The 12558-nt window shown below is 45.8% G+C and overlaps 1 protein-coding gene across 2 annotated transcripts in view; it reads right to left on the bottom strand.

Annotated features, from left to right (window-relative positions):
• Nucleotides 1-12558, bottom strand: part of LOC146805265 (von Willebrand factor A domain-containing protein 5A-like) — a 671080-nt gene that overhangs the window by 292445 nt on the left and 366077 nt on the right. For both annotated transcript variants that reach the window (XM_085622439.1, XM_085622440.1), the window contains exon 10: nt 7594-7673. In XM_085622439.1, the coding sequence (XP_085478565.1) occupies nt 7594-7673 (80 nt within the window). The remainder of the gene's footprint in view (nt 1-7593; nt 7674-12558) is intronic.

Below are 12558 nucleotides of genomic sequence, written 5' to 3'. Positions count from 1 at the left end.
TGTATTTGGAGCAGCAGTAAGTGAGATTTTGTTGCATTTATTTTGAATCCCAATTTGTGTAAAAGGTTAATAATGGTCTGTGTGTCCTGTAGACATTTCTGTTGGCTGGAACTCTTGAGCAGCCAATCGTCCAGGTAAGGGAAGACATGAATGTTTTCCCTTCTCAGACTTGCAGCCACTACAGCTATACAGTGAACGCATGTGGTGCAGTTGTTTACCCCAAATGGCAGCACCTTGAACTGATAATGACGTCCACTTACCACAAACCAGCAGTACAGGCGATGTGTGGGGTGGATCAGTATATGAACATATGCGTCCTTAAGATCTAATACAGTCATGAAGTCACCTTCCTGAAGTAGTGGTATTACATCCTGTAGTGTCACCATGTGGAAGTGTTTGGACAGGACTGAAAGCCCAAGGTAAGACGCTATAATAGACAGCTCTGAACGTTGAGGAAAAGATGGGTTATGAGTCTCTGGCCAACCTATTGAAGTCTTTACACTAACTTTTTCCTTTCTTCCCCTTTTATTTTTAGAAGTATCCAAAAGGTGACTAACCTGCCTTGGACACCACTACAAAGTTATATTTGGAGGCGGAAGGCCCCTAGAAGCCATCTCTTGAATCGTAAAGAGATACATCAATGGAACCCCGTGCGCCACACGCCGGAGGTTAGAGTTTACTTCAACTTTAAATAATTTGTTAATTGCTGTATCTGAGTTAACATAATCGGAATATCCAACTAATAACAGCCATCCCATTGTATAATATAGGAAGCCTTGCCACAGAGTAAACATTATCGAGTGACCAGAGAACATACATCAGAGTCAGGTCATCAATCATCGCATGAGTACGAGTTGCCGTGCTGTAACACATGCTAGGGTGGAACCCTTCTAAAGGTGAGCAGAGACTAGTGGTCTCTCCACTTCTGACTACTGTCCAAACCATGTAACGCACTAAAGTACCTACTTTTGGTTTTCTTAACAGACGACACACAGACCAATTATTTAGTCCCGAAGAAGACCCCACATAGACTATTTTAATATCGCAACTTATCCCAGGGGTCGAAACGTTGACGCTTTAAAGTCAAGTGTTAATGATCACCCAGAATAACTGAAAAGTAATAAATTGCCGACTGGGTTCAAGAAACTGTCTATTTTGTCTTTTGAGTATATGTTCATGTAATCTGTATATAATGTGTTGTGATATGTAAATATATATATTGTTGTTTTTTTTGTTCACTTCACGTCACAAACCTGAATGTCATTGTAGAGAGTCGTTCTGTGTGTGTGTGTATATATATATTCACTTAAAAAACCATAGGTTTCACACATGTTATAGTTAGGTGGATATTTCACTCGTAAAAAACCAATGAAATTCCCCCGTTATAGTTACTTGAGATAAATATAACTCGCGCGACCGCCACTCTATCACAAGGATGATGTCATCGATGATGTCATCAGTGATGTCATGAGTGATGCCACTGACCATGTCATGAGTGATGTAATATGTGACGTCATGAGCAGAGGATTGCGGGTGCGCGAGTTATAGTTATCTCAAGTAACTATAACGGGGGAATTTCATTGGTTTTTTTTACGAGTGAAATATCCACCTAACTATAACATGTGTGAAACCTATGGTTTTTTAAGTGAATTTGCAAGGTTTTTTAAATGCTAATTCCTAACTATAACGTGTGTGAAACCTATGGTTTTTTCAGTGAATATATATATATGTTCAAATTGTTTACACCAACCTACATTTATTTAAGATATAAAATCATATCATGAAATAGAATACATTAGTTTTTTCGTTTTTGGTTTGGACAGAAGTAAAAATTAATTTTCATTAATTGATTGGTCTCATCTTATAAGAGAGATAGAATTGATTGAAGGTTTCCTGTTTAAGTTAAACAGTGGCAGAACCACTGTTCCCTTAAAGTGTAAATTTAGTAGGCACAGGTCTCATGGGATGGAACATTCCATCCTTTTTGGGTATTAGGAAGTATAAGGAGCATACTCCCTTTCCTTGGTGTGTGAATGGGACAGGTTCCATGGCCCCGTTTTGAGGAGCACTTAAGGGTATGTTTGCGCGGTGTGATAGTTGGTGGTTGACTTTTCAGTTGTAGGCAATACCCCTGACTGATAAGGTCTAGCACCTACTGATCTGATGTTACTTCTGGCCACAACTGAAGGAATTGCTTTAGCCTTCCCCAGATAGGTGATGTGTGATGGGGGAAAATGGTCGGTAAATCACTGTTTGTAGGTAGAGACTCCCTTTTGCAGTTTTTCCTTATCTTTACCACTTGGTTTGAAACCACTTCTGTAGTATCCTTTCTCCGATTGTTGGTGGTACAGTTGCTGTTGATAATTTGGGGTCTCTGTGGTGTTGGTCTTTGAGGCCCCTCTTCCTTGATACCTCCTAATAGGCTGGTGTTTCTGAACTGAAGACTGCAAGGCTTCCATTGATTTTTCGGTCTGTGTCCTTCTTGGTTTTGTGTGTCTACGTCCGGACCAAAGAGGTGCTCTCCTTCGAATAGGACGTTTAAGATGTGTTGTTGCACTTCCGCTTTAAATCCTGAGATGCGAAGCCATGCATGTCTGTGAAGCACTGATCAATTAATCCCTATTGCAGCATTGTCTGCGCTGTCTGGAGCACAGCAGATTGTTGCATTGGATATTTGTCTGCCCTCTGCAACTAAATCTTCCCCTTTCTTTTTATATTGCTCAGGAAGATGCTGTAAGAGTTGTTCCATGTTGTCTGATGTAGCTCTGTTGTACAACAGGTGGCCCACCGAGTTTGAAATCCTCAAATGAATGGCATGATATGTAGCATCCTCTTTGCCAGTTGTGTCAATGAGCTTACTTTCCTTGTCAGGAGGTGAAACATGCCCAGTTCTTTGTGATGCTGCTCTTTTGCACCCCCTAGTTACCACAAGGGAGTTGGCAGTAGGGTGACCTCTGATGCAGAGAGGGTCTAAAGACGAAGGACCCTATTTCCACTCGATTCTGGGTGTGAGTACCCTTGATTTCACTGGCTTTTTGAAAATTTCCTTTGAAACTTTACACATTGACCCTATCATTGGTAAGTATTGTACTGTGCACTCTGTCCTGGAGAGCGTCTCAACCAGGACATTCCTCTCCTGTACTGTGCAGTGGTAATTTACGATAACTCTGATGCCCGGTGTATAACACTGTAACATGTAGAGGTGCCATTGAGCGGAGATGCTTTGGCTGGGATAGGTGGATCTATGTCCGTGTCTGGAAGGACCACATCATAGTCATCCAATAGGTCTGGGCTTTGTCGGGTTTCTCCCTGTGACTCTGAGTTGTAACTCTCATGGTCAGGGCTGTATAACTTCCTGTGCTCCATGAAAGGGCGAGGGTGACCTAGTGGATGGTGACATTGGGTAGCTTTGTGGCATGGAGCTTGTGGCTCTATGCTCTGTTGCCACCCTTTTTTGGCAACGGCTGTAGTATATCTAAGTCTTGGCTTTGTCGTTTAGAGGTTTTCTCTTGACTGCTGTCTGCTGCTGCCTGACAGCGTTTCAGCATGAAGTCTTTAAAGCCTTCAAAGACATTGCCTTCTTCTTCTGGAAGTATAGGTTTGCTGGTGTTTTTGCGTGCGTCTCAGTCACCGTTTTTGTTGCAGAGGAAATCACCTTTGTTTTCAGCACCTTAGGAGGCGACGTCTTCTTCTGAACTGAGGAGTGGCCATGCTCTTTCCTCTACGTCGGAGTCCAGGAGTGTTTTGGCTCCGTATGGCTCAACATCGGTCACATGTGTGGCTCAGAATGTTTGCCCGTGCCAAAGCGTAGTGTGGAGGTTTTGCTGACGCCGATGTATGTGCCGGAATCAATGGTTTTGGCATTGATATCAACCTGGTGTCTGCTTCATGATTATCTTCATGCCTTTAATGGCTAATCGAGATCAAGAATGTTTTCATCCTGTATCAGCTCCCAGGCTCACTCTCGGCCAGCTCCAGAGGGCTGTGGTGCACCTTGGAGTGGTGGGGGAGGTTTATGTAATGTCTTCTTAGTGTGCGTGTGTCAACTGTACTCACGGCTTGCGGTGTTGTCTTCAACGTGGGCCCCGACCCTGGCAGTGGAGCCTTGGGCGTCGTGTCCTGGACCTGTACATCTGATTCGTCTCCCTCACTGAATTAGTCAGAGGTGACGTAGTGAGGCCTGGCAATGTTGTAGCCCTCTCCACCTGCCATTTCGGCATCTACCTCACCCTCGATGGTTCGGAGCTGGTGGGCTTCTTCTGGGTAGAACTCCGCCTCCACTGCCATCTCCATGGTATGGGCCAATCTGCAGTCCTGTCTGCTTCTTAAGGTCTTCTTATTATTTAATAGGTTGCACGCAGCACAGTCCTGTTCTTTATGCTTGTGGGTGTCGGAATAGGTTTATTTTGCTCCGCACGAGGGCATTTTCGAAAAAGCCTGTCCTTCTTACCCTCCACAACCCAGAGATGAACATTCTCAATAGGTTTTTGGAAGGCTATAGTCTTGAAGTCAGGTGAATTCTGTCCTTTCGATAGAATCTCAGATGGTTCCAACGGTCACGGGAGCTGTGTGTATATTTTGTCGTTATTTAGTTAGGATTAATTTGAGCTGGTAGGCGTCTGTTGGCAGCAAGGGCATAAATTAACTAACAAAGGAGCCGTTAAACATGTGCATTACCTTGAGCAGGAGGAGAAATCATGCACGAAGTTGACAGTAAAAGACTTCCTCGAGAAAAACAACTTGCAAGTCCGACCTCAACACAAGTGACCAGCCATCTAACCTAACAAAGTTTCTCTCTCTATAGTCCAGACAGTTTCAGTAGGTAGGGAACCTTGAGGGCCTACACAGTATGACTGGTCTAAACAGGGTTGCCGGCTAAATTGTTGCACTGGATGTGATGAAGTGGAGAAGTCTGCTGTTTGTGTATCCCACTGACCAACTGAAGAGGAGAGGCTACAGCGACAGCGCAGAAGCCACACAGCAAACAGGAAGAATAATATGGGCCTTATTACGACTTTGGCAGTTTTCCAATGGGCCCGCCACCGCGGCAGTCCCAGGAAGACCGCCAAAGCTGTGGTGAGCTCACCCGTCGGATTATGAATTTAATCCAGGGAGAGCGGTGCGGCCGAGGTCTCATGGCCACGGCTGTGGTAGGCTCATAGGAGAGCCATAACAGCATACAACTGCCATGAGAGTGTCTGCAGCACGTTCCTGCACAGTGTGGCCACCTAACCTGCATGTCCGCCACCCTTTGCATGGCAGGGTCTCACCATGAAAAGGGCGGTGGATATGCAGGTCGTAATAGGCTCGCAGGTGCCAGCATCAGCACCGTCAGCATAATCAGGCCCCTTTACGCACTGCCATCGCTGTGGGATCCCGGCAGAGGCGGCGTTCCTGTGGAGATCCCACCACTGTCATCATAATATGGCGGGTGGACCGGTGGTGGTGGTTGGAACAACACTGCGAGTATGGCAGTGCTCGTAATAAGGCCCATAAGGCCCTATGTCTGAAACCTGGAGTTTCTAGGGACGGATAATATGCCTATGGGCCACATGATGCACTAAGCTTGGCAAGCTTCATTAGTTAACACTATGGATGACAGTGACAAGAACAAAGGAGGGTCAGAGGATGTACATACATCCAGAAAGCAGACTAAAATCGGACTTATCTTAAGGAGCCAAAGAAAACCATGTGTAGATGCATGAAGCTGCCAGGGTTTAATATGTCCCTGATATTTGTGAGCAGAAAAGGAGATACTTTTTTATGACGGGGGGGGGGGGGGGGAGAGGGAGCTCATCAAATTATATCATGAAAAGGGAAAGTAAAGCATTTGTGAGGGATACTGACTTCAGTTAAAGATGAACTGAGGAACAAACTAGGGTGTTCATGAAAAGAATAAAATAAAAAAACAGCTTCTTCCCGAGGCTTTATATGTCAATGCCTGGCAATCCTTGAGAAAGCCCAGACCATAGACTTTCAAGGGCATGCTCAAAAGGTAGCTTGATTGACCTGGATAGCGATTATTACTCCAGATTATATACACTAAACTAACATTATATAAGTTGGCTTATTAAGTGGCAAGAAGTCATTATTTTGAGAGGCATTAACTACAGAAAAACTTCATAGGCCAATCACAATTCAAACTCAAGGACTAACGTATGCTTTTTAGCAAGGAGCCACAAGAAAACTTGGGATTCTTCCCAGGTGACATTACCTCCATTATTTGAAAAGATCACATATCACAGCACATCACATAGGGATTTGGGTGTCCCAGTTGGGAGCACTTAACACTGAAGTAAATCAGTGTATGCTGGTCATTCATATAGAATTAGAATAAGTGGATGTCATCATCAAACTGAAAATTAAACTAATATACAAAGTTGTTTTCCCTTTTTTATCCATTCTTTCTGCATTAGCAATTGAGCCACTGGCCAATGAGCTGTGAACAGTCCTAGGAGTGCAACAGCCTTAAGAGGCTGAGAGTTCCTGGTCTCCCTTTTGTAGCGTTCATATGAACAAGGCTGCAGGTTCCATCCCACTCATGAAGGATTAAATTAAGAGATACTGGGTGGTCTCTGAGATCAGAACAAAGTAAGGCAATTCTTACTGTGGCTAAATAACTTGAAATCGGAGAGGATTTTGACCTCTCAATAGGGCAGATTCAGCCTAGTGAGAGATTGGTGAGGGTTTACCATGACTGGTGAGGTATGTCCTACAGGAAAAAAAACAATATTTTAATGGATTCTGGTGGGCCTGAAAGACAATATTGCTACTACCACTGACCGATATTGTGGGCTGATAAAGCACCTGGTATAAACAGACATGCAATGAGTACAATGACCAAACCTTGGGTAGAAACTGCCCCTTCACTAGACCTATGAATGTTTGATTTAGGTTGGAACACCACAAATATCCTCACCCAAATAGCCAAGATGCTACATCATAAAATGGAACCCAATGCCCCTGAATATTACCTAGTTGCCTGCATAACAGAGTAGATATTTAACAAACCTCTTTTAAATTGAAAACCGGACTGGTATTATGAACCACGATTGCAGCTTGCATCTATATCACACAAGGTGACAGTGAATACCCTGCAAATACATCTATTGTAATTAGTTAATGCCAAGGGGAATGTGTATATGCAATTGTATTGGTATGGAATTTGTGTTGTCTAAGGAGAGGACTGCTGTGTAACAGAAACTCTTACATGAGTACTGTATTTTTGTGTTGGTCTTCTAATATCCTGAACAGGTTTAGGAGACATTAGCAGTTATAATCACTCTGAAAACTTTCGCCAACTTAATTACAGCAGCCCGAGACAGAGAGGCTGACTCGGACACTTTCACTTCCTTCATATGAACACCATCTGTGAATAGGATGCCAAATTCAGCTGGTCTTACTAATGAGCTACTAGAACCTGACTCTTGATAACACATAAATATAGCTCCAGGAGCTTTGAACAGACAGCAAATACAAAGTGTGATATTTCCTGGTTATTGTATTCCGACAATGAACATAAGATGTGTAAATAAGGAATGTACAGAAAAATGTGGTTATAAAAAAGAAACAATAAGATTTTTAAACACTAACCGATGTTGGCTGTTGTTGCGTTGAACTAAACTAATCACCTCAGCTGTATTTCCAACTTCACCATCCGTGAAAACAAAAAGCTGAAGAAGAAATGGAGAACTTATCAAGCGAGGACAAGGCACAAATAGTGCTTATTGGCATGAGTCAATTTTTATTGTTAAAGTTAATTAATACCATAACAATTCCCTCCAATATTCATAACATATAAAACAGATAATGCATGCATAACCATATTGCTGCATGATAAAACATCTATGGATCTCCTCATAATTAAATATTATTGTCCATAAATAATAATGTCCACTACAAAGGTCAGTATTTCAAATACAAAATCTTAAAGACAGTTAATCAAGTCATTCTGTAAATAGGATTTATTTTAAGTTGCTTAACCTAGACATGGGCACCTTGAGTGAACTCATTGTGGCCCATTCCTAGCATATATACTTTTGCTCACAACTTATGTGTTCTCTTTCCTGCCCACTTACTTGCTTCCAAGACTAACCCTTCTTCCAGTACACTAAGCTGCCCACTGTTCAGTCTACCCTGAGTACTACTGCTGCCTTCCAGTATTTTATCTCCACCCTGAACAAACTTGAGTATGTGGGTATGCACATTTCTATTGTTCAGCTACATCTGCTCCCTCAAAAATGCTATATGAATACATCTCAAAACTTTATCCTGCTTGCCTCATCTTCCCCTCCATAGCACCTTCGTGCCCACTCCGCATATCCTGCTTCTTTCTCCCAGTCAACTGTCTAACCCCATGATCATATGGCTGCCTCGATCTAGTACCACCAGCTCCTCCACTCAACTTACCAGTGTCCACTTCTGAACACCACCTCTTCGCCACCAGGAGATCGATCCACCCACCTGTGGCTTCTCTCCCCAAGATGTTCTAAGCTTATTTTTTATCACCATACTCCCATCCATTCATCTTATGTTATGTTATGTTAGTCATTTTTATAAGGCGCGCAGCTGCCCCAGCCAAGGGGCGTCCCGGCGCCTGATCAGGTACCACAACACAACAAATCGATGCTGGGAAGGAGAGGAAGGAATCAGTCAGCAGTTGGGAACAAAAAAGTTTTTATGGCGCGCCTAAAAGAAGTAAGGCTGTTCAGGGCTCTAATATGGACAGGGAGAGAATTCCATAATCCTGCCGCTAATACTCGAAAGGAGCGACCTCCCATCCTACTCAGTCTAAACCATGTATTGGCCGCCAGATGGAGAAATTCCGATCTAAGAGACCGCGTAGGAACATAGGAGGAAACAAGCTTAGCGAGGGCTGGAGGAGAGGAAAGCTTCAAGATTTTAAATGTCAGGCAGAGAGCCTTAAATTTAATTCTCTGTCTGACCGGCAGCCAGTGGAGAGAGGTCAAAACTGCAGAGACAGAGCACTGTCTAGGAAGGCCAACGATGGCTCGCGCCGCGGCATTCTGCACCCTTTGCAATCTAGTAGCCTCCGCCTGATTCACTCCGAGCAGCAGCGCACTCCCATAGTCCAGCCGAGAAAGAATGGAGGCTTGGACCACCAGTTGCCGAGTAGGGGGGTCGAAGAATTTGAGGACCGGTCTCAGCCCTCGCAGAATACCATAACAGGTAGCTGCAACCTTCTTCGTGTGGCTGGTAAAGGAGAGTGTAGGATCCAGCCAGACCCCCAAGTTCTTAACTTCGGCAGCTGGGATGGGAGTCACCCCCAATTCTGGAGGCCACCACTGGTCTCCCCAGAGCTCCGCCTGCTTTCCTAAGATCAGGACCTCGGTTTTTTTGGCATTTAACTGCAGACAGTTAGTTCGCATCCAATTTGCCACGGCTATGAGTCCTGCACGGAATCTGGGAGCGTTCACCTCGGGATCACCGCTGAGTGTCACCGCCAGCTGCGTGTCGTCGGCATACGATGTCATGGTTAAGCCACATTGTCTGACGAGTGCAGCCAGCGGTTTCACATATAGGTTGAACAAAGTGGGGCTCAACGCAGAGCCCTGCGGAACCCCCAACCCCAGTGGATGGAAAGAGGACTGACAAGGTGGAATAGCCACTTTAAAAAACCGGTCCGAGAGGAAAGAGCGAAACCATTGGAGAGCAATCCCCTCAATTCCCACTCCCTCCAAGCGCCGGATCAGAATGTCGTGAGACACCGTGTCAAACGCGGCGCTCAGATCTAACAGAAGGAGCGCCACTGTCTGCCCAGCATCCAGCACCATTCGCAAGTGCTCGGTCATAAAGAGCAGTGCAGTTTCGGTGCTGTGTTGTGCACGAAAACCATTCTGGCTCTGGTCTAGAATGTTATTTCGAGAAAGGTGGGCGGACAAGATGGAGTTCACATGTGCCTCAGTAACCTTGGCGGTCCAGGGCAGGAGGGAGATGGGACGGTAGTTTTCTGGTAATAGGGGGTCAAGGTTAGGCTTCTTTAAAATTGGGCTGACCACTGCCTGCTTCCAGGAAGAAGGGATCACGCCCGATGTGAGCGATAGATTGATCAGATCCAGTATAGGCTCACGACATAAGGGAGGAAGAAGTCTAAATACCTCTGGCTTCAGCAGATCTAATGGAGAACCGGATTTAATTTTGAGGCTCAGAGTATCGAAGACCTCGTCAGACATTACTGGCAGGGAGGACAGGGTTTCATGAACCGTAGCCATCACACCAGTTTGCTCAGCACCAGGCACAGATGACGTAAATCCTCGGTAAATCGCCTGCACTTTTTTTCCACGAAAAAGGATGCCAGACTTTCACAGTGAGAGTCCGTGCAGATTTCCACCGAGGTGGCCCGTTTCCCCATAAGGTCTTTAAGAACCTTAAAGATTAATTTAGACGGGTTGGGGCTATTCTGAAACTCGAAAGCATAGTGTGCGGCCCGGGTTTGACAGATTGCCCTGTGATAGATCTTAAGCTGGGCAAAATACAAAGATTTCAAGGTGGGATCAAAGGATTTCCTCCACGCCCTCTCAGCTTGCCGGCACGTTCTCTTAAGCTTGGCAAGAGTGTCATTATACCATGGGCTGGGAACTTTAGCATGGCATTTCGACCAGCGCATCGGTATAAGAGAGTCAAGGGCGGCTAGGACCCAGTTACGAAACTGCTCATATCCTTGTTCCACATTCAGCAGATTGCCCAGGGGCTGCGCCTCCAAGATCTTATAAAACTCCTCCAGTTTGAGCTTATGCCAATTTCTTTTAAGGATCAGTCTATCCACAGGTTTAAATTGTGTGTCATCTATAGGACATGAAACTTTAACCAGCAGATGGCCAGTCCAGCCTACCACCATCGGGTCAGAGACCCTAGCCCGCTCCAGTGTGGTAAAGAAGGGGTCAAGGATATGACCTCCTATGTGGGTAGGGGAGGTAACTAGTTGGATCATTTGCATGGCTTCAAGGTCCGCTAGCAAGGTATTAATAGGTGCTGATGACCCCTGATCAAAATGGATATTGAGGTCGCCTACAATGTTAAAATTGGCACATCTCGGAGCTAAAGAGCTAACCACGTCAACAAGAGCGGCCTTGAAGACAGTGTCGTTCCCTGGCGGGCGGTAGATAAGCATACCGCTAAGTGTAAACTGATGACTGAAGGCTACCTTAAAAGAAGCGCTCTCACACGCTGGTAAGTCAAGAGCTTTCCATTCAGCCGGGAAGTAAGATTTTATCACCATAGCTATGCCACCCCCTCTAGAAGTGCGGTTAAGAGTGAACACTGTGTAGTTGGAAGGGAATGCCAGATTGATTATTGCAGTGTCCGCATCCTGAAGCCAAGTCTCAGTGAGGAAGATGAGGTCAGGAGAGTCCTTTCCGATCATGTCACGTAAGGACTGATGGTGCTTGACCAACGATCTCACGTTCAGACTCCAGATGCTAAGCACACGCTCAGAGATATTAGTACGTGTATTTGGGGCATTCCTTTCCACAGAGCGCACCCCAGACGGGGTATCGAGTGACAAACTGCCACAGGCACAATCATAAGGACCCGACAACGGGTGCACAGGATCATGAACACACACCGTGAGCCTCTCTCTAATAGAAAGCAGAGCGGCGCGATTGTACCTGAGCGTCAAGGTATTCTGCATGATGGTAAGATGACTAAATGCCAGAGTCCAGGCCCCGCTCACGCTTCCTCGACGCGGACGAGCGCAGACGGGCAGGACTCTGGCACGACTCCGGCTAAGCGACGGCGTCCCACTGCGCGGTCCCGCTGCGCGGGAGAGGACGACTTTAAGTAGGCGTCGCAATGAAGAGCTCGATCGTCGGGACGCTCCAAGATGGCGCCCGCCTAAATTTCCACTAACCCAAGCCAAGATGGCGCCCACAAGAGTCCAACCCCGGGACCCGGACCCGCCAAACAGCGGTGCACTTTCCAAAAATTAAATGCAGGTAAGGGGACGAGTACCCAGGCAGAATAGTAGTAAAAGCAAGGGAGAATCCAAGCAAAATAACGAAAATACAAAACTGGTAGTTTAAAAACACAGCGCAATGGCAGCGCGACCTGCGCTAATGCAGCACCTAATCTGAGTGAAAGACAAGTGAGTCCGCCTTAAGTAGGCGTCGCAATGAAGAGCTCGATCGTCGGGACGCTCCAAGATGGCGCCCGCCTAAATTTCCACTAACCCAAGCCAAGATGGCGCCCACAAGAGTCCAACCCCGGGACCCGGACCCGCCAAACAGCGGTGCACTTTCCAAAAATTAAATGCAGGTAAGGGGACGAGTACCCAGGCAGAATAGTAGTAAAAGCAAGGGAGAATCCAAGCAAAATAACGAAAATACAAAACTGGTAGTTTAAAAACACAGCGCAATGGCAGCGCGACCTGCGCTAATGCAGCACCTAATCTGAGTGAAAGACAAGTGAGTCCGCCTTAAGTAGGCGTCGCAATGAAGAGCTCGATCGTCGGGACGCTCCAAGATGGCGCCCGCCTAAATTTCCACTAACCCAAGCCAAGATGGCGCCCACAAGAGTCCAACCCCGGGACCCGGACCCGCC

This window comes from Triturus cristatus, chromosome 8 (assembly GCF_964204655.1).
Source record: "Triturus cristatus chromosome 8, aTriCri1.1, whole genome shotgun sequence".
Taxonomy (NCBI): Eukaryota; Metazoa; Chordata; class Amphibia; order Caudata; family Salamandridae; genus Triturus; species Triturus cristatus.
This window is presented reverse-complemented; position numbering and strand designations above follow the sequence as displayed.